Raw genomic sequence first — 25,890 nt, forward strand, 5'->3', positions numbered from 1 at the left:
ACACCAATTATATAATAAATACGAGCAAAAGTTTTCCTTGAATTAACATGGGAGGGCGAAATAGTGTTCATGTAAGAAGGTGGATCTCATCAATCATTGCAGTTTTGCATACTAAGCCAATCCTAATGCTGTCATTAAGGAATCTAATGAAGGAATTAACCAATCATGTCAGAATTTGCTGTCAGCACCAAAATTCCGTTCCCCTGCATGTCTGCCAAGTGCAATAAGCTCTTTTCCACTTTCCCAAAAGGGAAAGATAATTATACTTCATAAATCTTTCCAAGACTCCGCTCATCCCCTGTTTTCTCAATGTCCCACAAACCTTATCACCTTCACTTACTGTCCTAATTGCAGTTTGGGATTACCTTAATCATGTCTTAATCCAAATTACACACACTGAAATAGACAGTGGCATGATGTGTAGTTTACTCCAATTTCAAGGCCATTTCACCTTCAACATCTGGGAAAAGGACAAAAGTCAGATCAGTTGCAGGAAAAAGAGGTTGACCAAAAGATCTACTCTAAGCACTGTGGCCCCCCACATAAATTATTTTTTTACTTTAAATGGAAATTTGTTATCTGTATTTTCAAAAGGATTTTTCATCTTTTTCCCTTTAAGGAACTTAGAATTTACTGCCACTTTTTCTTTTTACCAGATTTTACCTATGGTAAGAAAGCTTCTTGGAAGTGAGAACCCGGATTTCAAATTTTTCTTAATCACGTTCCTGTTTAGTTTTTGGGCTTCAAGTTTTATGAATCAGATAATAAAAAATTATTTTTTGTTTGTCTTCTCTTGGGTAAATTTTGAATTGCAGTGGCATTGAGATTGGGAATTCACCACACTTAGTTGTGTACGTATGGAGCTTCTTCCCTTCTCTTTGTTTCTTGCAGTTCTTGAATAAGCAAAGAGTTTGTACTAGAGTTGAGAAAATCTCATCCTGTTAATTCTCCCATTTCTTGTTTCTGTGTTTTTTTGTGTGTGGGGGTGTATTAACTTTTTTATGGGTTTTGCATGGCTTGATTCTTATGGGTTAGAAAACTTCTGCACTTGGGTACGATTTCTATTTGTGATCGCAAAAAGATTGAGTCTTTTTGTTTGGTCGGAGTGTTAAGCAATAGAGCTATGAACATTGAAGAAAAAGCTTACTGTTCATGGAAGGTTCCTTGCTATTAAGCGATAATTTTGTCAGAATTTTGTTTAGTTTGTCTGGTTGATATGTTTGAATTTCTGGGGTCTCGCAGTATTTGAGGTTCGGTGCCGACTTTCAAGCTTTCATTTTAATCGAGCGTTGCTGTCTGAGTTTTGGTATATTATACTCTTCTCTGAACTTCAGATAATAGCATTGCTTTCAACTTAAGCCTATATGATCAAGTTCTTGTAGGAACATCAGAAGCAGACAAATCTTCATTGCAAGCGCCATGGATTCTGCCAAAGCAATGGCTTCAGGGGTGACAGTAGTTGCTCCTGGAGCTCCATCCAGCTACCAAATGGCCCCAAGAACTGAGAATTTGGAACCGGGATCGTTGCCGATGGCTTCGCCTTTGATGGTTTCAGGTTCAGAAAGGAAGAAGAGAGGTAGACCTAGGAAGTACAAACCTGATGAGTCTACAAGCAGGGTGTTGTCACCTGTGCCACTGTCGTCGTCAGCTCCACCTGCCACCGGCAAGTCCTATGTGGAGGAGAAGAAGCCAACTCCTGCACGGCCCGTCAGTTCGGAGAAAAAACATAGAAGTAAAGTTGGAGCTGAAAAATTAGGTAAGCTTCATTCATGTCCTGTTTATTAGTCGAGAGTGCTTAAAGATATGATGGACTTGCATTACCACTCAAGTGAAACAGAGAAAATTTCTTGAAACAGTTTTGGAAAACAAACCTGAGCAGCCTTATATATGTTTACAAAACTAGAGGTTTTAATAGATTCTGATTGATTTGGGAGCTTTAAAAGCCTTCAATGGATATATAGAAATCTCTTATGCCCCATAGACAAATCCTTCCTTCTTTCTATGTCTTCTTTAGAGTACTTTATGATAGCCAATTGTCATATGGAAAGACCTGAATTTGTCGCTCGAAGTTTTCGAACTTGCACACAGAGACCTGCAAGGCATTAAACTCCATGCCCCTTTTCACTGTCTAACTTGTTATGAAAGTTGTTTGGCAATCATTTGTATCTCACTTGTGAAATTCTCAAGTCTCAACGGCAAGTATGGGGACTGTAATCCCCATAGGTATTCGTTCTCATGCTTTTCGTCCATGAGATCCCAAGTTTTACTTATGCAAGCATCGGGCGGGCAGGCCATGCGAGGATAAGTAAAACCGGGAAAGGGGGATGGAGCCGTGCAGTTGACCAGAGCAGTCATGATGCTTGCATGTATCAACTATGATATTGTTTTCAGATGTATTCCATACTATTCATGGGCATTTTTTCCTCTCTTACCATTAAAAACAACATAGTACGAGCTGAGGATAGTTTCAATTGGAGATTCGCCAATTTGATTTTATGAAGTAAATCTTGGTAATGCTTTATGCTTTCACAAAATGAATCAAGGTAAATAATTATCAATGTCTTTTTCAAGTCATATATACCTTTAAAAGTGGCTCATTTTGCATTTCATGTATAACTTTTCTGTTTTCAATTTTACTGCAGCGTCGGAAAAGAAGTAAAAGTTATCAAATAGTGTGAATAAATATCTGATAAATTTTTGTCTCATTCGTTCTGCAGATGACTGGGGTGACTGTTTTACGGGTTCAAGTTTTTTGCCACATGTGATCACTATCAACTCTGGCGAGGTATATTCAGTAAGATTGAGATGAAATGTTGGCGATTAATACATATTCGTGCAATTGACTTATTACCGTTTGTTATATCTCTATATGCTTTATTTGTGTGAAGTTGTGTAGGAAGTGTTGTTATATCACGGACAAAGCTGTGGGTTTTATAAATCATTAAGCAATTCATTGTACTCAAAGGGTCCAAAGAACAAATAACAAAATTCTAATTAATTTCAATTATAAGAACTAGAATAAATTCTAATTTGTGTCAATATTTTGTGAATTCTTTCATTATAAAAATTATGAAGTGGTTTTAACAGATTTCTTTGGTTGCTAGGATATTTCGACAAAGATAATGGAGTTCTCTCTACAAGGGCCAAGAACTGTTTGCGTAATATCCGGAAGTGGGACGGTGTCGAATGTTACAATTCGGCATCCCAGCTCCTCCGGCGGCACTTTAACATATGAGGTGCGCCATTGATCTTAAAGTATTTTATTCCACCTTATGTTAACACATGAATGATCTCCTTGTTTTCATCCTTTACTAGCTAAAGATTTGTGTAATTAGCAATGTTCCGTTCATTGTGTGTTGTTCCTGCCTCTCGTCTATCTCGTGATAAAATCTTCCAAAAATGTTTATTCTGCTGTGTAATTTCTCCAAAAGATCGTTAGTCATACTCGCTATCCATGAGTATTAGGTATGACGACACACGCTTGGAGAATATCCACAAAGTAGGGAAGAACCAGGAAGACTGACGACAAAGTAGACATACAGATTTATGCGGTTCACTTGACGAGCCTCTATCCATCGACGAGGAAAACTAGACGACTACAATCAAGCATGACAATTTTTTTCTAAAACAAAGCTTTTGAAGTGTTTCTACTTACCTCTTCGCCTATTTTTTAAGAGTGCATCTAGATTTTTGACCACCCTTGATAGCTTCATAGTTGCTTTACTTACACGTGTGCGTGCCAAAATTTATGGTAGCTTTTTAGAGATGGCAAGATTTAGCACAACTCTATCAGATGTGCAATTCTTGCCTATTTGATCTATATGGTTGCCTCAAGCTTTTTCCAACAATTCACTTGCAGGGTCTGTTTGAAATTCTTTCCTTTTCCGGCTCATTTACTCCAGTTGAGATGCCGGACTCGAAATTTGGGAGATCCGGCATGATGGCCATAAGTTTGTCTGGTGCCGATGGTCGTGTGGTGGGAGGCTTAATTGCTGGACTTACGATAGCCGCCAGCCCTGTGAAGGTACAGTTCAATTTTCCGTCTCAATGTCCCTTAAAGCATTTATATTATCTGATACGAAAAATTGTCAAATAAAATCTATTTTATCTGATAAACTTATATACTTTATACATGAATTAGGAAAAATAGAATAACAAGTTCGCGTAACTAACGTACATATCTCATGCTATTTTACTATTATAAAAATAGGAATAAATGCAAACATAAATTGGTTAATTAGTGGAAACTAGGAGAGTTTTGTCACATTACTGGTTATGAAACATAAATATGGAATTCCAACGTCCTACAGAAACGTCATGCTTTAGTCTAGTTATTGTGAAAAACCCGGAAAAACTTTTTGCTATAGTTACGGTTAACATAACTAGTTAAGACATCTAACCATAATTCCCCCTCATGGCTTCCATTTCTGCTCTCTCTAACGTTATCAGGTTGTCGTTGCGAGTTTTCTGCTGGGCAGTCCCTTTGTGCCGAAATCCAGGAAGCAGAAAACGGAAGCAGCTTTCACAGTTGATGCATCAGGTCCAAATGCGGCTCCTGCTACCAATGTTGATAAAAGGGTTCCTAATGAGACACAACGGCCTAGCTGCTCTGCGTCTGAGAACCCGACTAATTGGGCAGCCACGCAAGTTGCAGAGCGATCAAGGAAATCTACTGCGGACATAAACATATCCTTACAGGGTTAGTCTTGTTCGAACCTTTGTATTTAGTTTTAACCTTGCTGCCTGATAGCTTGTGGTGAATCATGGTTGTGTGCCTGTTCTCGGTTTGCCATTTCCGGTTGTTCCTCGCTGTGCATTTTAGGCCATCTCTGATTGAAGGAGGCAGAACTCGAAACCTTTGTAAGAATTTGATGGAATCTAACGTATTTTTCTTGTTTCTTGTGTGCGTCTGTGTGTGTTTAATCTTGATCAGGAGTTCTTGGGAAATTGTCGATTTTCTGGCAATTATGATTCTGGCACTTCATGTTATCAGTGGAATTTACGGCAGAAACTGAAGTAAATTCGAACTAGTAAAGTCGAAACAACTGATGAAAGTTGATCTACGAGATACATTACTAGAATCTTGGTCGTCATCAATAGTAGAAAATAATGGAAAACGATGAAAAGAAATAAAACCTACAATAAACGGAGAATTGTCGTTCGTAATAAGAGTCAGAATTCACTTCCAGTCATACACGTTGATTCAATTAGTGAAAACCGGCTATTTTCTTCAGGAAAGGTTGTCCGGATGATCCGATGTTGATTTAGTTGGTAAAAACGGGCTATTTTCTGCGTCAAAGGTTGTCTGAATGATCTTACGTTGATGATCCTTCTATCGATATGACAACTGCTGTAATAATAAGTAATCTGCAAGTAGTGATTGATGGGTGCTAGAGCAAATGTATAACGGGTAGAGTTGAAATCACCTTAACATGTTTACAGAATCAACAGCGAAGTAGCAGCAGCCGAGGAGGTGTACTCGGACAACAAAAGCATTTCGACTGTTTCCATATACAAAAACTAGTGCTCGAAAGTTGAAACAAGAAACTACAGATACCTAAAACTGAGACCGTTCCAGCAACAGTCTCTAAACAGGGAAATGTTTGAAGAAACGAAGAATCAACTGATCAATAACTTAGTTCTTGAATAGTTCCAAGCAGTGTCCTTCGTCCAAGTTCCCGCTCCAGAACTTCTTGTAGTACTCGGCATAAGTGAAATCTCGGTAGATGGATCGTTCTCCTCTGTCTGTGAGTGCTTTCGGAGCACTGATACTTGCAGCATCGCTCGGGCAGAGGAAGGAAGCTACTGAAAGTCTTGGTTTATCAGCATTAACAACCGCGCGATGCCAAACACTCTTGTACTTTCCATTGCTTAGTGCCTGCAGAAATTTCAATACTGTAGACTATTAGAATCATTCCTAAACGGTCACTTTATATCCATCGTTTTATGTATTTTCATCGTCACTTTATCATTCATAAAGTTACACGACGATCGCTATAGTTAAGGTATATCACAAGAAAAAAGTCGTTCATAAAAAAAGTACAGTGACACTTGATACCAAAATTACACTTTTCGTTTTACAGAATGGGGAGACCAACACTTTTACGGAATTTTCAAAATGGTTCAAAAATTAGAAAAAACTCATTAGTCCTATAAATCCCGTAAAACAGAGGACTAAATGTGTCGAGCTTTCTCAACTCTGGAACCATTTAAAAAATCTTGTGATGTATAAGAGCGATTTTTCGCAAATTTGAGATCATTTTAAAAATCCCGTAAAATAGAGGACTAAAAGTGTTAATTCCCCTCATCCCCCAAGTTTGCAGAAGGAATTGTAGTATAAAACAGATGAGTGTCGACATCACGGCATATAAATTCTTTTAAACAAGTGAAAAATCGGTTCGTAATATGCTTAAACCATAGGGGTGTCCCTGCAATTATTCCTAAATTTGGATATGACTCACCTGGATTTGATCACCAATGTTAATAACAAAAGCATTAGGATGGGGTTTTATTGCCAACCACCTGCCATCCTTAAGAACTTGAAGCCCAGCAACCTGCAAATCTTGAAGAAGAATGGTGAGGGAATTGGGATCTGTGTGTGCTGGCAATCCATATGTCAACTCAGGTTGTGGACATGCTGGGTAATAATTCATGGCCATATGCTGTCCTTGTTCTCCTAATATGTTTTTCAGACAGTCTTTCTCTAGTCCTAAGCTCTCTGATATATCTTCCTGCAGCCGGAATCCAAGCTGTCGAACTTTCATGCAGTAGTTGCTTACGATATCCCTGCAAACGTGAGCATTTTTCCGCATGAAATTGCCTTTCCGGGCACCGAAATCCAAGATCCGATATAATTCAAACATATTCTCGTTTTCATTGCTTGTATTGCAAAACTTGAAATATGTCAAAACCTTAAGGATGTATATGCAAATTATCCCCTTGTGCTATTTGTAAGGGATAATTGATTTACACTTCTTGATTTATGGCCTGCTTACATAAACCACCCTTATCTTTTAAATAATTACACATACACCCATTAAAAATCCTTATCACTGCACAAATCATCCCTTACTTTTTTGAAAAATCACACACTTTAAAAATGTTCGCATCGCTACACAAAGTACCTCTATGTTTAGCTGTCAGGGATAGTTTCTATAATTATGCAAAAGTCAGGGATAATTTGTTTAAATGAATCATAGATCAGGTGTAAATATAATAATCCCTCGCTAATAAGAGGTTTGTTGAATGGAATATTACAGCTCGGACTTTCTGTCATAAAATAATTTTGTATTTCATATTCATTTAGTATATCCAACATGTATGTATATAAAATATATTTTTTTAAATATACAAATTAGGTAAAATTTTACAGTTATTTTTATCTATACTATTTATTAAGGAGGAGAATTTTGGATACTAACTATCATTTTCGTCAAAATATGAATTGCCTAAAATACCCTTATTACACTTGTTTACTCCACATTGGAACTATCTTTTCTAATTAATTAATAATCTTTTTATTTAAATTTAATTCATCTTATTAATGTTTTGATCAGTTATTCATTCTATCTCCTTCTTTTTAGTCGAATTAAATAAATATAATAAAATTTTAAATAATTGCACTCGTCGAATGTGCTTCAACTGCTTGTACATATTAAATTAAATAGGACAGACAGTACCATACCAGGACATCAATTAATGTAAGAACAACAGTAGACTTACTTGAAAGAAGAGGGTGTGGAGGGCCACTCCGGCACATATTTGTCCAAGGGATAGCAATGCAGCCTGAGATAATCCCTCCAGTTGTTCACAGTCTCCTTCCTCACATTGAAGCTTGTCGACAATCGGGTCGTTCTGGACGGGTCATCCGAGTACAACTTCATCTTCTCCTCCACCGGCAAACCAAAGAACTCATGAGCCACTCCTAGGATCTTGTCCGTTGCTGCCTTGGACACTCCATGATTAATCACCTAGTCCCAGAAAACAATTAACACATATACTCCCGGCCCTAGTTAGACACAACAAGAAACATCAATGTTTGAGTAACCTGGAAGAAGCCGTATTCTCGACAGGCATCGCCTATCTGTCTGACTATTAGGCTCCTGTCTTTGCAACCCAAGTCGATAACGGGAATGTTGTTGCAATCAGCAACTTCAAACAGTTTCGGCCTGTCGGATTCCGGACGAATGTAACTCACAGGAATGCTCGAGAACTGGCCCGCGCTAATGACCTTCACCGCCATGGAACCTAGTAATGATGATGCAATTAAGGTTGTTAACCGGCAAGAAACCCGCTCTTTGGAGCTTTAAATGTGAAGTGAAATATAAAAACGAAACATCAATTCAAATATCAAACAAAGATCATAGGCCAACAAGTTTTTGATGTGTACATATAAAATTAAATCTAAGATAAACATTCCAAGATTCATACCGAAATTCCCTAAATTTCAAAGAAAAACGTCATAAAAAGTATCTCAAGAGACAACGAAAATTCTAATTCGAATCGGGTTTAGTTAGATTTTAACTAATTATACAAATAAATATAATATACTTGCAAGATAGATATTTTAAACTTGCATATGGATTACTTTGATTTTATGATATCCGGTTTGAATAAAAAAAATTTCACAAGATAAAGGATCTGACTGTCGATCGGACAAAACAAAACTGTGGTAAGAAATCTTTTTAACATTGATTCTTGACAAAAAATCCCTCAAGAATGGTTTTCTTACTTAGCAATCATCTCAAACAAACACATCCCATCAAATACAGACTTCAAATTAAGGTTGAATATCATGTAAGGATATTACAAGAATCAAACACACAATGAAGGGTGTTTGTGTGTGTAGAGGACACTATAAACTCAAACAAAAGCTATTGGACCGTAGACAGAAGAAGAAAGGAACCTGGACTGGGATTTGTGTTCCTGCTTCCAATTTTCTACTGCTCATCAGATGGCCTCTCTAATTCCTTTAAATAAGTCAGTCGTATATAAATAAATAAACCTGCATCCTCGTCATCTCAACTCGCTCCCTCACATCACCACGTGGACCAATGCTGACGTCGTCCATGTTCGCAGTTATGTACCGTCATCCGAATGACGTCATAACGTACGCCGTCCTCGGAAGTCGAAAATTTGGTACCTAACGTTCCCCTTTTCGAGATTCCCAGATTTGCGATTTAAACCAGCCTCCCTCGTTTTGATAAATAAATATTTTTTTATATTTAAATAAAAAATAAATATCCAAATTAATACATCATAATTCAAAGTAAAATAAAAAAGATAAAAATTAAGAAGTATTATCAATATGATGAAAAGAAATTGATATAATAGTATCATAAATCGTCGGTGTGAATGAAAAAACTATCTTTTTTTTGTATTATATTAATATAGATAGATAAATATATGTACGTGCAAGACAAATTATTAATGTGTTATTTCTATTTTAATTCACAAACACGTAAACAAAAAATAGAGAAAAATCAATTTGTTAGTGTACGTACGTAATTAATAATCAATAGAGACGTGATTGAATAGTTAATTTAACAAGAGATGAAAAGTTGTATAGGTTTTATCAATTGAATGGCATTTATAGCATTATAATAAATAGTGTACTGGTATTGAAATTACAATTTTGAATTTAAAAATCCATTTTTTTTATAATAATATGGATAAAAAATGCTTTTATTATGATTAATTACTATATTAGAAAAATTATTACAAATGCTAATTAGCATTGATTGCACAATGGTTATTATCTGTTATTTTTATAAATGAGGTCAAAACATTAGTTACAACTGAAAATTATGATGAATAGTTTGATTAATGGTAAAATCATGACAAATATTGATTAATCGCAGTTAAAATTTAAATTTTTTGTATTGATTTTATTTAACTATAGTAGAAAGTATTGACTTGCTACGGTTTTTAAGACATAATGACTTATATAGCAGGGAAAAATCTATGTCTTTTATAGTAAATATTATACATAGTTACCAGTGCACATGCACTTGATGCATGTGCATAGTCTAATTTTTTGTTAGTCATTATGGCACGTCGTTCCTGTGTGCATATAATAAATAATTATTTTATATTTTAAAATATATTATAAATAAGAATAAAGTATATAAACCAACACGTCATATTTAAAAATAAATTAATTTAATGATATTAACAAAAAAAATAATTGATATCATTGTTTTACAAACTGCTGTTTGTGAGTGAAATATTCGTATTAGTATAGAATATACAGAGTAAAAGAAGAATTTGAGTAGGGGCAGTTGAAAATATATAAGGTCATTGTTGGTAATTTAAAGAATTAGTATCACGGTGTAAGCAATCGCTATTTGTAGGTGAAAATAGAATTTTATTTTTTTATTTATATATATGGTATAGATGAAAGAGAAAAAAATAAAATTAGAAATTAGTAAAAACTCCAATCTTATTAGAACTAAAACATAACATAGTGTTTGGATTCGTTTTTGAGTGTTTTCTTGTATTTTGTCGAAATAGAGAGATAAACTTATATATATTTATGTATATATATGTTTATACATATGTATGTATTTATGCTAAAACAGTTAAAAATACCTAAATAAGGTGTTTTTGAATGATGACAAACATTGGGTATGCTTTGATTCGTCCAAGAGATAACTTGAATATGAAAACAAACATACTAAATTATTTTTCTTTTGAGAGAGTGGGGAGTGTGTGTGTGTGTGTGTGTGTGTATTTGGTAAAAAAGTAGACAAAAATACAGAGCATGTGCATATGAACTTGAAATTTTTTTTTGGGTAAATATAAATTTCATTAATAAGTGAAAGATATATTACAACAATGCCCCATTCAGACAGTACTCTCGTCAGACCAAGGAATACGCCACAGTCGGTATTATAACGTCCGTAGAATTTTTTACATAATTAGGAGACTAACTCGTAATTATTAAAAATTTAAATTTAATTAATAAACAAATTATAGACTAAATTTTGGATATAATAAAATTTGAACGGATTAAATTGGAGTTCGTTATAATATTTAAAAATAAATTATGTTAATTAGAAAACTAAAAAGGACGTAATGGTAATTATTAAAAATATAAAATATATAAAAGAAAAAAAAGGTGGGCACAGCATGTGCCGCCACCGCCTCACCAATTATTAAACACACACACATATATATATATATATATATATATAAGTATGTTAATTGAAATAGCAATTTCACTTTAACACACACACGCAATTGCGGAGAATAGAGGTACGAGATTTTGGGAATTTAATTTTTAATAATTTATATAATTATATTATTTAATTAGTTTCTTTATTAAATATTTATTATATTAAGCGATGTACTATTTTATTGGAGTATTTTATAATTTTGGCTATTTAAATTAGTGTCGAAGTAAATATCGCATTTGCTATAAAAATGATATAGTTGGTTAATTAAAATATTATTATTATTATAGCTAATTTATACAATTCCATCTGAATGCTTAACCAAATATGTAATTCTATGTATTATTGCTCAATTAAATTGTATAGCAATGATAAATTGACAGAAAATTCATAGAAATGCCTCGAAAAGTTATATCTAAGAAATATTATGTTATTAAAGAAGAAAAATGAGGTTTCAGTGGTAATATAATTTACGGATGCTATTAAAAACGATAGTTATAAATATATATGGGGTTTGATTAAATGAATTCTTATGAATTAGTTCATAAATTAATTATATGATTGAGAAGCTTAGAAAGTGTAATTATCTAAAATAAAAGGGAACAGAAGTTGAGCTTCAATATAAATTGAATATTAAAAGATTGGTGGATAATGTACGAATATTGTATAATAATTTATTTAGAGTTTATAATATCTTTATATATTGATTATATGTATAATATTTACTATAAGACGTGACAACAAAGTAGAGGGTTAAGCAGTCCTTCGTGCAATCGAAGCATTTTGGAAATTTAAGGTAAGTATAGCTAATTGAATTTATATATATATCTATATGTGTAGTATTATATATATTATATATATTGGTTTCTTGGATGCGATCGTGAACTTGGCTTTATATTATTATACGTGGCTTTCGTATATTGAGTGTTTATATAATTAGTTGTGGATTATTTGTTAGATTATCCTAATATCGGTGGAATTGGTCATATGTGTTTGTAATGGTTGGACGTGGGAGTGGTATGAATACGTGATTGTATAATTGATTGTCATATGAAATCAAATTAGGAGCTATATTGAGAAAGTAATTATTATAAAGAAAAGAATGATGATCGTGAATTTCAAATAAAAGATGATACTTATCTAGTTGGGAACACAGTCAATGGTTTATGAAAATGTGATTGATGATGTGATATGAAAACATCTGAATTAAGTTAGGTACCATGGCGCGTAGGGTACCAGGGTATTCCGGGCAGTGGGGAATATCCTGTGCTGTTAGCTACACACTAAGGTGGTGTAGGGTACCATATTTATTGTGATGTCTTGTGCTGATATTGTTACACAGTTGAAGTAAAAGAGTGTGGGGATATCACATACAACAGGTATCCTGTGTTGTATATGATATGACGCTGAGATGATAATGGCCAGCGAAACCATTGACTGATGTACTCCAGCTAGAGTAAGTGGGGCCGTTAATTAATAAACGATAACGTCAAATATTATGTCGTGGATTGTGAGTATGTATTACTGCTTATATCTGATGTTGCTATATGACGAAAGACCGTTAGTCGATGTGACTGTTTGTACGTGAATTGTGCCTGTGTATATGTATAGACTGATTGGCTATACTTATTGAGTAGGCAGTTCATTCCTTGCCATATACTTTCAGGAGATAGGTCACATTGACTAGTCATATCGGACTTCGAGCCGTGCTGTGGTCTTTATTAGGTGGATCAGCCGTGACATCTGAAGCCGGAGTTTTTGGCTGTTTGGTTGTTAAATATTCTAGTCTCTTATCGGGTTGGTGTTTAAAACTGTGATACTATTTTCCTTGAGGTTATGCACATGAGGACATCTAGTAAGGTTGATGGTATATATTATCTTTTATGATATATATTATATTGATAAATTATAATTTATTTTACAAGTTGATAGGGACTTACTTGTAGAATGAGTTCTAATTAAAAGAAAAGATGAAATAGTGATAATTAGATGAAGCGAGTAGGGGGTGCCACATTGGGTGGTATCAGAGTAGGTCTACGTTTTTAGGGTAATACGTTGATTGTGAGATGTCTTTAATGATTGAATTGTTTAATGTAGGATTGCTTCTTAAGGTGTATGTGCTGACCCAGTAGCTAGTAGGGAAGAGTCAGTGGAGTCCGTAGGGAGCTCAGTGGCACCTGCAAGTGGTGACCTCAATTTTTGAGTGGTATTGCTTAGATTATTATTGCTTACAAGGACTATGATATTTATAATCCATTGATGGGATGGGTTCCATTTGGTTCTCTTTGGGATGATAAATGACCTACTTAACTCAGTGGTTAGAGTATTGTTTTCATACAGCGGGAGTCATTGGTTCAATCAATAGTAGGTAGAACTTATTAGACCTCAAAAAACAGGGGTCAAGGTCGGCTAGTGAGACGATGGGAGATAAGCTTCATCGTCGAGAGGGAAACAGCCCGGATCACCAGCTAAGGCCCCTAAATGATCGCTCAGTGATAAAGGAGGTAGGGGTGCAAAGACAGTCAGCACCAACACCCTCCCTCGGTGGTGCTCCAGTGGCAGGATTACCACCAGAGTATGCACAGATATTTCAAATGGTTTTTCAGGCCCAAGCACAATTACTTGCACAGGCGCATCTCTAGTGCCAGCACCAGTAGTCCCTACAATTGATCGTAATTATGAAAGAATCTGGAAGGTGGGGGCTACAGAATTTGAAGGTACCCTAAACCCAGAGATTGCTGAAAGATGGTGGAAAAAAGTCGAAGATGTGATGAACTTAGTAAATTGCACTCCAGAGAATCGACTTAAGTATGTTGTTTCCTTATTCGTAGGGAATGCCTTGATTTGGTGGAGGTATATAAAGAGGGGATATGAGCGAAGAGAAATAACTTGGGTTGAATTTCAAAAAGAGTTTGATGATAAATACAAACCCAAGATGTACCGAGATAAGAAGAGGATGGAGTTCCTAAATTTAGTGCAATGGGATGATCAGATAGTGGCAGAATATGAACTCCGTTTTGCGATATTAGCCAAGTATGCACCAGAAGCAATACCGATGCAGGAGGATCGTTGTTACCGTTTTGAGCTAGGGTTACGACCTGAGATCAAAAGAGGCTTTGCAGTCAGAATTACAAATTTTAAAACTCTTGTTGAATCAGCGGTCGAATGGAAGAAGCAGTAATGGAGGACAAGAAGAAGGGGGAAGAGAAGAGGAAATCAACGTACATGGTGGGTTATGGCCTTTGTGGCAAGGGCTTTGTGCCAAAACCGTGTGCAACCGTGGGTTTTATCTTAAGGCTGCCGATCTTAGTGATCGTGAGTAAAGCCTAAGAAATGGATCTGGCTCTCTGAGCCTTCGTTTGATCGATTATTTTCGCTGCTTTATGTTGATGTAATTTCTTATTAATATATTGTATATATTTGTGTATTATTTCTGCAATAATGTTATGGGCTCTCCACACAACAGTGGTATCAGAGCCATGGTTGCTATGATCATGAAGACTCACGGTAACATCTAACCATTTTTATTTTTCGCGAAATTGCTGTATTGGGAATCCTTGATTTTCTCTTCGTGTATGCTATTTGCATTATTTTTGAAGGATATGTTTTTAGGCTTTGTGCCAATAATCGCTATGTACACTTATGTTGTGAGTGATATTATTGCTTAGTGCATTAAGTAATGTTTCTTTGTGAATATTGTTAGTGTTTGTGATTTATACCTAAGTGGCTAATATTTTTTTTTAATGAGCCTGTGTGGTTATTTTAATTGAGCCTTAGTGGCTGTATGAATGAACCTTAGTGGTTTTATGAATAAGCCTAAGTGGCTCGATAAACCTATGTGGTTGTATGTCTTTGTGACATTACTTTGGTGGTAATTTGTAGCCTATGTAGTTGTGTGATTGTGCCTTAGTGGCTGCCTAAGTGGCTCCTTGAGTTCTTTGTGTGCCTTGATTGCGTGAATTCGTCTAAGTGGCTGATTAAGCCTTAGTGGCTGTTTGATTTAGCCTTGGTGGCTAGGAGTTTATAGCGTCGCTATTTGCTTGGTGCTTGCTTTGTGCAAAAGTTAATTATGTTGTGTGCTATGCTTTGTGCTTAAAATACCATAAGTTAAATTTTGTTGCTAATACTCTTTATTTTGCAGGAAAAATCGGCTATGATTGCCAGATCCGTTTAATTTCTCCCTTTGGGCCTTGGCTCTTTTTTGGTCCTGGTCCAAGGGGGAATATGTTGAAAATTTTATGGCCCGGGACTGAAAATAGGGAGACCCAATACACCCACTTGGATGGCTACGGTTTGGCCCAAGCCCACGACCCACAAACCGACCCGACCCGACCCGACCCGACCCGACCCGGATTGGTTACTTATTTCTACCTAACCCTAATATTCTCTCATATCTCACATCTCTCTATTCCCTCTTTGTGATTCACTTTCCTCTTGCAACGATTCTCCTTCCAAAACCAAGCTGATGGTTTATGGAAGGTGGTCCCTATCTTCCATCTCCATCTCTTCTCTCGGCCCTATAAATAGGAGACTCCTTCTCCTATCTTATAAGAGAAAACTATTCCGATAAGCAACAGTGCAAATCTTTGTGAAATAGAGAGATTGAAGGTCTCAGTGACGTGTGCTAAGAAAATCTATGTGATCGAGGATTATAGCCTTTGTGGCAAGGGCTTTGTGCCAAAACCGTGTGCAACCGTGGGTTTTATCTTAAGGCTTCCGATCTTAGTGATCGTAAGTAAAGCCTAAGAAATGGATCTGGCTCTCTGAGCCTTCGTTTGATCGATTATTTCCGCTGCTTTATGTTGATGTAATTTCTTATTAATATCTTGTATATCTTTGTGTATTATTTCTGCAATAATGTTATGGGCTCTCCACCCAACAGTACACAATAGGGGAATCGAGTAGGTTGACCAAGAGGGGAACCGATCGCTCATTCTCAGCGGGAAGTGGGAGCTTTACATGTGATGGTCCTGTTTTCGAGGAAGTAGTGGACAGAGGTTTGGTGAATCTATGAACTTTAACAGAAGTTCGGTCGAACGCAACTCATTTGCTATGCCTTCTACGAGAATGTTGTTGGAATCAGCAACTTCAACAGGTTGGCCTGTCGGATTCCAGACGAAATGTAACTCATAGGAATGCCGCCATGGAACCTAGTGATGATGATGTGATTAAGGTTGTTAACCGTCAAGAAACCCGCTCTTTGGAGCTTTAAATGTGAAGTAAAATATAAAAACGAAACATCAACTCAAATACCAATGAAATCACTCAAACAAAGATCATAGGCCAACAAGTTCTTGATGTGTACATATAAAATTAAATCTAAGATAAAACATTCGTTCATAATCCAACGAAATTTCCTAAATTTCAAAGAAAAACGTCATAAAGAGTATCTTAAGAGATAACAAAAATTCTAATTTGAATCGGGTTTAGTTAGATTTTAACTAATTATACAATAAATATAATACACTTACACGATAGATATTTTAAACTTGCATATGGATTAATTTGATTTTATGATATCCGGTTTGAATAAAAAAAATTTCACAAAATAAAAGAATCTGGCTGTCGATCGGACAAAACAAAACGGTGGTAAGAAATCTTTTTAACATTGATTCTTAGACAAAAAAATCCCTCAAGAATGGTTTTCTTACTTGGCAATCATCTCAAACAAACACATCCCATCAAATACACACTTCAAATTAAGGTTGAATATCATGTAAGTTCATTACAAGAATTATACACACAATGAAGGGTGTTTGTGTGTGTAGAGGACACTATAAACTCAAACAAAAGCTATTGAACCGTAGATAGAAGAAGAAAGGAACCTGGACTGGGATTTGTGTTGCTGCTTCCAATTTTCTACTGCTCATCAGATGGCCTCTCTAATTCCTTTAAATAAGTCAGTCGTATATAAATAAATAAACCTGCATCCTCGTCATCTCAACTCGCTCCCTTACGTCAACACGTGGACCAATGCTGACGTCGTCCACGTTCGCAGTTATGTACCGTCATCCGAGCTGAGATCAGCTAACGACGTCATAACGTACATCGTCCTCGGAAGTCGAAAACTTGGTACCTAATGTCCTCCCTTTTCGAGATTCTCAGATATTCGACTTAAACCACCCTCCCTCGTTTTGATAAATAAATATTTTTTATTTTTAAATAAAATAAAATTACACAAATTAATACATCATAATTTAAATTAAAATAAAAAAATTAAAGAATTAAGAAATATTTTCAATATAACAAAAAAAAGTAATTTAATAATATCATAAATCGTCGGTGTGAATGAAAAAACTATCTTTTTTTATATTATATTAATATAGATAGATAAATATATGTACGTGCAGCACAAATTATTAATGTGTTATTTCTATTTTAATTCACAAACGCGTAAACAAAAAATAGAGAAAAATCGATTTGTTAGTGTACGTAATTAATTATCTATAGAAACGTGATTGAATAGTTAATTCAACAAGAGATGAAAAGTTGTATAGATTTTATCAATTGAATGGCATTTATAGCACTATAATAAATAGTGTAGTGGTATCAACCATTTTAAATTTAAAAATTCACTTCGTTTTTATAATAATATGGATAAAAAGATGCTTTTATTATGATTAATTACGATATTAAAATAATTATTACAAATGCTAATTAGCATCGACTGCACAATGACTATTATCTATTATTTTTATAAATAAGGTCAGAACATTAGTTATAATTGAAACTATGATGAATAGTTTGGTTACAGGTAAAATCATGACAAATATTGATTAACCGCAGTTAAAATTTAAATCTTTTGTACTGATTTTATTTAACTGTAGTAGAATGTATTGATTTGTCATAATGACTTATACAGTAGGGAAAAATCTATGTCTTTTGTAGTAAATATTATACATAGTTAACAGGGCAAGCTTAATAAACGTGCATACTCTAATATTTTGTTAGCCGTTATGACACGTCGTTTCTGTGTGTATATAATAGATCATTATTTATATTCTAAAATATATTATAAATAAGAATAAAGTAAATAAACCAATACGTCATATTTAAAAATAAACTAATTTAATGATATTAATAAAAAAAAATTGGCGGCATTGTTTTACAAATTGCTGTTTGTGATTGAAATATTCGTATTAATATAGAATATACAGAGTAAAAGAAGAATTTGAGTAGGGGTAGTTGAAAAAATATAAGGGCATTGTTGGTAATCTAAAGAATTAGTATCACGGTGAAAATAGAGTTTTTTTTTTATTTATATATAATATAGATGATAGAGAAAAAATAAAATAAAAAATGAGTTAAAATTGCAATCTTATTAGAATTAAAGCACAATTATAGTGTTTGCATTCATTTTCTGAGTGTTTTGTTGTATTTTGTGGAGATAGAGAGAGAAAAATAAAGATAAATAAGTGTGTGTTAGAGATAGTATGTATGTTTGAATTTGTCTCTGGAGATAATTTAAAATAAGTATTGTATGTTTAATATTATAATTTGGAAGACAAAAATTAGTATTTATTGTCAAATCATATTTTATATATATATATATATATTTATGTATATATATGCATATCTATATATATGTATTTATGCTAAAACAGTTAAAAATATCTAGATAAGGTGTTTTTAAATGATGGCAAATATTGAATATATTTTAACTCGTCCCAAAGATAATTTAAAAATGAAAACAAACATATTGAATTATTTCTCAGTGGGGAGTGTATGTGTGTACGCGCGCGTGTTTGGTAAAAAAGTAGACAAAAATAGAGAGCATGTGCATATGAACTTGGAAGTATTCATGAGAATTTCGGAAGTCGTTGAAGCGCTTTTCGGTATTTGCTTTTTAGAGAGCCAAAAGTAGAAGATCAAGTCCCAAATATTTTACCGTAAGGGTAAATTATAATCACTTTTTCAATATAATTATAAATATTTTTTTATTTTTAAAAAATTATTAATATTATTTTTTAATTCTAACAGTCGTATGACAACCAATCAAATTTATTAGTCTATGTTAGGTTTTCATCTATTTTTTTATGATGAACTGACAAAAGTCCCCTTAGAACTATTAATTATAATTTTATGAAATTTTTATACGAACTAAGTGAATAATTTTTTTATAATTATAAAATTTTTTCCATTCGTCTCGCTCAATTTTTTTATAGTAATTAGTTTTAAGGAAAAAAAATACAATAATAACAAAATTTCAAATTTCAAATTTTTATTTAAAAATTATATAATTTTATCAAATATAAAAAAATATTAATAATTTTTAAATTACAAATGCTATTAGTAATATAAATTTAGATGTATATCAAAATTTATAATATATTTTTTCTCAAAATTAATAATATATTTAGAACTAGTTATTTATAAACAATTAATTTTACACATCTATAATAAATAACTAACGAATTTTAGCCGTTGGATAGAAAGTAATTGACGTTAATGAGTAAAAAAATTAATCATCTTTCATGTTTCTTCTAATTCTTATATAAAGGTAGGGTGTAAATAAATTGAGTTCGAGTCGAGCTCGACCTTCTTTGATGAGCTCGACCTCGAGCTCGATGTTTAGTTGTGTGGCTCGTGCTCGAGCTCAATTCCTATATGATGAGCTCGAGCTCGATTTAGCTGCAGCTGAGACGAGCTCAAATTTGAGTTGACGAGCTCGAGCTGATTTTTTTTAAAATTCAGATCCAATCGTTACATATGATCAAATTTACAGAAAAATACATCTGGTAAAGGTTTAGAATTATTAGATATACGCCGAGATATCGCACTCGAAACATTAGAGTAATCATTCAAAACTGTGTATCGTTGAATCAGGCCATGTTATTTTAAATCATACCGTCTGTTATGATCTAATGGATAGTCTTATATATTTAAATTTGATATGAATCAGGTGCTCGAATTTTAAGATATCGTAATTGTTTATTAAACTTTTTGATCTCATTATATATATATATAAAATAAAACTAATAATTAAAATAATTAAAATTATTCAAGCATCATCATTATTATTATTATTGTTATCATTATTTTTAAATTAATTCATAGGAATCACTAAATGACGACATAAATTTATAAGTAATAAAATAGAATGGCATAATGCATAGTATGTATGTTGATATAAATATAAAACTCAACAATAGATAAAAAAAAATCATAAGTGAATTACTTGTCAATTTTAAAAAAGTATAACACGATACAAATATATATTAAACTATAACATAAAGTTTATATGTGTAATATTAAATAATAGTTTTAATTACAAAAAATATTATAGTTACTAAGTTGTTGACTAAATTTATTTTTGTATAAAGATTAAATGTATAAATCAAAATACCATAATTTATTATTATTCAAAATAAAATATACGATATTAATTAATAATTATAATATATGGTCAATTTTGAGTATAAAATTGATAAAGTGTTGAATATAAAATTAAATACATAAAAATTTTATAAATAAAAATACATAAAAAAATAAAAATAGAAAAAGCTCGCGAGCTGGTGAACAGAGACAATTGAGCTCAAGCTCGAACTTAAAACTGAGCTGGCAAAGGGCAAGGTTAAAAATATCTTACTCAAGTACTTTATCTGGTGCTTCGCGAGTCGCCTCGACTCATCGCCACCCCTACATAAAGAGCAAGGTTAGAAATATCTTGTTCAAGTACTTTATCTGGTGCTTCAAGAAATAGAAGTAACAATAGTGTTAACCTCTGCACGTATATATAGGAAAGCAAAAAATAAAAAAAAAAATGACTAGTTCATCTAATTGTTATAATTCAAAAATAATATTTTGGTGAAACTACACTCTTAATCTCTCATAGGAGACGGGGTTAACATTTTTAATCCTCTAATTTACAGAATATTGAAAATAGTCCTAATATTGAAGTATTTGACACATTTAGTCTTATATTTTATAAATTTTTTAAAATAGTTCCAAATTTAAAAAAAAAAAAAACACATTTAATCCTATATTTAAATTTTGATCAAAAAGTAAATAATAAAGACACATACATTATGCATGTATAAACAATTGTGTGAGCAATCAAGCTACTGAACATGGTCCCAAGATATTTTGCCATGATTCTACAACTACGCCACAATGATGATCTATGATCAAAGTCGTCATCATACCACTCAATTATTATACTCATTTTTGTTTTATGATGGAATCTGTATTTCGTATATATAATAAATCTTTTTTTATTATTATTATATTATATGTTATATGAGATCAAAAAGACAAAATGGCCAGAAAAATTACCATAATATTTGGTTTCAATTTTGTTTCATTTTCGAGAGGGGTCAAAACATGGATAATGTTTGTCTTGATTTATTTTGGAAGTTTTGGTGGTGTTTTGAGATGTTTTGAAACTGTGCCTCATTTGTTTTTGTCAAAATAAGTCTACACTAATTATAGGCCCTACAACTAAAAAATTTATACGGGAAAAATGCAGAGAACCCCCCCGGTGATATGGGCAATGTGCATGATACCCCCTGTGATATAAAAAATACCAAATTACCTCCCTGTGAAAATTTTATTGGAGCAATTGGACCCTTGCAAGTGGAAGGTGTGGCGCACGTGCCAATGTTGTGACTGGGGGGCCATATTTATGTTGTTTTTGATAATTTTGCCCCTCTTTCATCAAATGAAAGATATTAAGTGCAAAATACCCCCTGTGTTAGTGTAACGAGCAAATTACCCCCCCCCCCTGCATTTTTTTCCAAATAAAAGTGCAGCAACTTGGTCATATGTTATTGCAATTTCTCCTTCTTCCAGTTGTTTCTAACCTTTTTTTCCTCTAAAAACAGAGAAAATGTCAAGGTCATCTACCTCATTCTGTATTTTAACTTTTTTGGCGTTTTTGTGACTGGATTCCTGATGCTTAAATTTCAGAAATAGAAGTTGAAAATGTACAGAGAAAATAAACACCAACACTAAGCAAAATTGACAAAATATAAAATTGAATTCCATTAGAAAGGATTGAAACTTGATATTTTTTTTTACTGCCACATTACAAAAGGAACTGAGTGCCATATTATAGACAATTTTTTTCAAATTTACAAAAGGAACAGGCCATTTACCCAAAAAAAGGTCATTTACAAGATGAAAATGCAGTCTAAATTACTCTTGTTGTCTTCTCTTTTGTCTCTCTTTCATCTTGTCCAAAACTTTTGAAATAGTTGGCCTCTTGTTGTATCTCCTAGTTGCAGGTATTGAAGAAGCTGTTGGAATATCATTCCCCAACAAGGATGCATTTCTAGGGCCTTGATAGCCTACCTGCTGCTGCATTAAATTTTGGATTTAGAAAATATTTGCTGCAGCTAGGTTGGTTTAAAAGTATTTTAATAAAGAAGAACATACCTGGGTTGCAAAGTCTGGTGCAAGTGCATGTGGTTGTACTACATTGCTGCTCTTTCTCTTGCCTTTTGATGTAGCCTGCAAATTGTGATCAGAAATGAGTTTAAAAAGATGAAGGGATAAAACAGAAAGAGCATAATTCATTGAACATGTTTGATGTTACCTTTTTACTTGGTTGCTCCTGGCTTAAAGGGGGGGGGGGTTTGAGATCCATGTGGGATTTCTTCTGAAACAGCAGCATTTGCCTGCAAAAAAATTAATTTTGTTAAAATAACAGATTAAAAATTATTATATAACATATTAAAAAACTGACACAAACCTTGAAAAACTTCGACTCTGGATGTATTTCATTCTTGCAGCTGTCCTTATTGTGGCCTATTTGAAGGCATTTACTGCAAGTATGCGTCAATCCTTTTCATGTTGATGTATTTGACTGCAGCTCATTAGGGCCCTTTCTCCTCAGTTTCTTAGGTCTACCCCTTTTCTTTTTAATCTTAGGAGGTTTAAAGGGCTGAAAACTGGTTTTTATATAATCTTGTGACCCAGGGACAACATGTATCATGTCATTATACACTTTGAGGTAAACTGTCTGCTTATAAAAATCATCCACATAAATATCTACTCTAGCCCTTTCTGAAACAATTGCTGAACAAGTATGACAACATGGGTATCCTGTCAATTGAAACATGCCACAACTGCATGTTTCTTCTCTAAGTCAACCACATACTTGTTCAAGAAGTGGTCAATTTCATATTCTCCCCCACCATACCACCTAATGAAACAATTTCTTGCAGCATGTTGTTGCTTGTTTATCTTCTTTAGGATGTTAGGGCAAATTGATCCTCCATGCTTCTCCATTCCCCCTCTTTTCAGTTGCAACCTAGACATCAATTTTGTTCTAGTCCACTCAAACATACATATAATTGATTTGGCCCTTGCCTCAAGTATATAATTATTAAAGCTTTCACATAAGTTATTCACCAAAATATCATATTTGCTATGAACTGGAAAATGTGATCTTCCCCAATGTTGTGGATTTATCTTTCTTAGCCATTCAGAAACTGTTTCCACATCAACTTTTATTTTTGGATCAAGTTTTTCAATTTTTTTCATAAAACCCTCAAATTCCCTTCTGTTTGCAGTTGAGGCTGCCTTCCGAAAGTATTCTTTCAGTTCAACAGATTTAAATTTCACTTTGAAATTTTCATACATGTGTCTCAAACAAAATCTAGGTTCAGCATTTGGCATTCTTCTTTAATTTGTCTTATGCCCCATTCTAATGGTAGAGTGGGATCTTTATAATAAAATTTAAGCACTGACTTCCCCACCCCCCCACACTATTCATACATTTCTCCTAATTCATATAAACCCAAATAATCCAAATCCGATTTCTCAAATACTTTCTTATGCCCTCCTATATAACTAAGTTTAGGATGTTTTACAAATTTTTCACCCCATCAAAATTTATATCATGTGTTTGAAACATCTGCACATAAATAAAATAAACCATACAAAAATAATGCTTCAGCAAGAAGCAAAACCATAACACAGGGGGTACAAATACACATAACAATAAAAGCACAGTAACTTTCCAACTAAAAAAAGCAATCAATAATGCTTCAGTAAGAAGCAAAACCCTGACACAGGGTGCTTTTCATGAACATAAGAATAAAAACAGTATAGATAGAAAGGCCTACCTTAACTGCTTCCAAATCAGATGCTTTGTCAGTTTTTCCCCTCACAAAAAGCCTCCTATACTACTGACCTATTGACTGGATATAAATTCAGATGTCAATATAATTAGATTTTGATCCAATTTCTGAGATTCAAATGGTACAGTCTGAAATAACAAGCTCATTAATTAATTGCAATAAACCATTAATGATGTCAGCATGGTTAGACCACATCTCAACATGCTTTGGCTCAAACTCCATAATCTATTCATATTCTCTCTAATGAACTCTTAGGAACACCGTAATGCTGTGTATGATGAATAACAAAGTATACTAAGTAAAAATCAATTGATATAATGTAGATTGGACCACTTGCATCATTCGATCAGTCACTACACACGAAATTTTTTTTGGTAAATTTGTTGTATTAAATCTTGAACAGCAGACAAAAAAGAAGATGTTTTGTTTGGTAACGGTATCAAATTTGTATAAGAATCTTGATTCATATGGATTAGCCACAGAAAATTGTAAGAAAGATGAAGTGAGGAACGGGTAGTTTGCCAAATCTAGGAGTTCTACATCCCCCATTCAATAAACCAACCTGAAACACATTTTATCTCAAACTACTAACAATATAGATAAGTAGGAATATCTATAAGTTCTTATCCATTTAGAACTACTAACAAAACAGATGCTTTGAGGATTCTATACTCCTTCATCAATTAGTGTTTAAAAAATCTTGGTGGTATTCTTATGAAAATTGGCCGGATCCACTGAAAATCAGAATTCTTAAACAGATCAAATCTTGGGGGTGAATTCATATGAAGCATTTAATGGGTTAAAAGCAAAATAATTATTTAATGGGTTAAAAGCAAAATAATGGATTAAGAGCAGAAGAAGCGAAAATCGAAAATAAGATCTCGAAATATGAAGCTATATAGATCGAGACTAACCTTGTTTGGTGTCGCAGTTGCGAGCAACGGCGTTTGGCGGGGGATAAAGGGAAAGGAAAACAGTTCGCCGGCGGAAATCAGAGCTCCAAATAGCGAAAATTAGAGCCCAAAAATAGCAAAAAACGGTATTGCAGCAGCGACCAACAGCGTTTGAGAGGATTTCACCGGCGGCGGTGGTGGATTTAAGTGGATTTCGTGTTCTCTTAGTCGCCTCTGTCGTCTCTTTTTTTCTCTCGCCAGAAACAAAATCAACAGATGAAAATCCTAAGTTTGACTAACAGTCAGCATTTTCAAATATAAGGAGGGGAGAAACCCTTCTCACCAACGTTTAATTCATGTACGGAGGTAGTGTGCTACAATATTTAATTGTCTGGGAGGTATTTTGCTTTTTTTTTTTTTAACAGAGGGGGGTAATTTGCTCTTTATCAATAACACAGGGGGGGTATTTTGCTTTTAACCCAAAATTATACACATACTCATAGATATATATAAATATATATAAAAGAGGCATGATTTGATAATAAAAAGTAGTTTTTATCTCCTACTAAACAACATCAAACATATCATACTTATTTTATATTATCTCCAAAAACAAATTCAGACATACACACTAACTCTAACACATACATAATCTTTATTTTTTTCTTTCTATCTCCACAAAATACATCAAAACAAATTAAAAACGAAACCAAACATAGTGTATGTTTTCCAATGGAG

General features: G+C 33.6%; 3 protein-coding genes and 1 long non-coding RNA gene across 21 annotated transcripts; 1 reads left to right on the plus strand and 3 right to left on the minus strand.

The window, feature by feature from the left end:
* Positions 1-707: 707 nt before the first annotated feature.
* Positions 708-5,580, plus strand: LOC105173223 (AT-hook motif nuclear-localized protein 1). 16 transcript variants are annotated; one of them, XM_020698089.2, is made up of 8 exons: positions 708-851; positions 1,243-1,306; positions 1,374-1,756; positions 2,718-2,785; positions 3,105-3,236; positions 3,860-4,024; positions 4,450-4,699; positions 5,443-5,580. In XM_020698089.2, the coding sequence occupies exons 3-8, from the start codon at positions 1,420-1,422 to the stop codon at positions 5,457-5,459; spliced, it is 969 nt and encodes a 322-aa protein (XP_020553748.2). In that variant the 5' UTR covers positions 708-851; positions 1,243-1,306; positions 1,374-1,419; the 3' UTR covers positions 5,460-5,580. The 16 variants fall into 16 exon arrangements, with proteins under 16 accessions (XP_020553748.2, XP_088731670.1, XP_011093201.2 ...); XM_088875544.1 differs by having other exon boundaries at positions 1,392-1,756; XM_011094899.3 differs by having other exon boundaries at positions 709-851; positions 1,383-1,756.
* Positions 5,381-17,076, minus strand: LOC105173222 (protein DOWNY MILDEW RESISTANCE 6). Of its 2 annotated transcripts, none has more exons than XM_088875547.1 (5): positions 17,000-17,076; positions 8,048-8,247; positions 7,723-7,970; positions 6,462-6,786; positions 5,381-5,878 (listed from the first exon to the last, which is right to left on the minus strand). In XM_088875547.1, the coding sequence occupies exons 2-5, from the start codon at positions 8,240-8,242 to the stop codon at positions 5,636-5,638; spliced, it is 1,011 nt and encodes a 336-aa protein (XP_088731673.1). In that variant the 5' UTR covers positions 8,243-8,247; positions 17,000-17,076; the 3' UTR covers positions 5,381-5,635. The 2 variants fall into 2 exon arrangements, with proteins under 2 accessions (XP_088731673.1, XP_011093200.1); XM_011094898.3 differs by lacking the exon at positions 17,000-17,076 and adding an exon at positions 8,906-9,011.
* Positions 17,077-22,139: 5,063 nt separating this feature from the next.
* LOC105173226 (uncharacterized) lies at positions 22,140-22,958 on the minus strand. 2 transcript variants are annotated; one of them, XM_088875791.1, is made up of 4 exons: positions 22,867-22,958; positions 22,711-22,792; positions 22,551-22,625; positions 22,140-22,469 (listed from the first exon to the last, which is right to left on the minus strand). In XM_088875791.1, the coding sequence occupies exons 1-4, from the start codon at positions 22,896-22,898 to the stop codon at positions 22,311-22,313; spliced, it is 348 nt and encodes a 115-aa protein (XP_088731917.1). In that variant the 5' UTR covers positions 22,899-22,958; the 3' UTR covers positions 22,140-22,310. The 2 variants fall into 2 exon arrangements, with proteins under 2 accessions (XP_088731917.1, XP_088731916.1); XM_088875790.1 differs by having other exon boundaries at positions 22,140-22,472.
* A 4-nt stretch (positions 22,959-22,962) lies between these two features.
* On the minus strand, positions 22,963-25,429 carry LOC105173225 (uncharacterized). Its single transcript, XR_848712.3, has 3 exons — positions 25,174-25,429; positions 24,245-24,319; positions 22,963-24,033 (listed from the first exon to the last, which is right to left on the minus strand). It is a non-coding gene; the product is annotated as an uncharacterized LOC105173225 (long non-coding RNA).
* Between the last annotated feature and the right edge of the window lie 461 nt (positions 25,430-25,890).

The sequence above is a fragment of the Sesamum indicum genome, linkage group LG11 (assembly GCF_026168435.1).
Source record: "Sesamum indicum cultivar Baizhima isolate 11 linkage group LG11, ASM2616843v1, whole genome shotgun sequence".
In the NCBI taxonomy this organism is placed as follows: Eukaryota; Viridiplantae; Streptophyta; class Magnoliopsida; order Lamiales; family Pedaliaceae; genus Sesamum; species Sesamum indicum.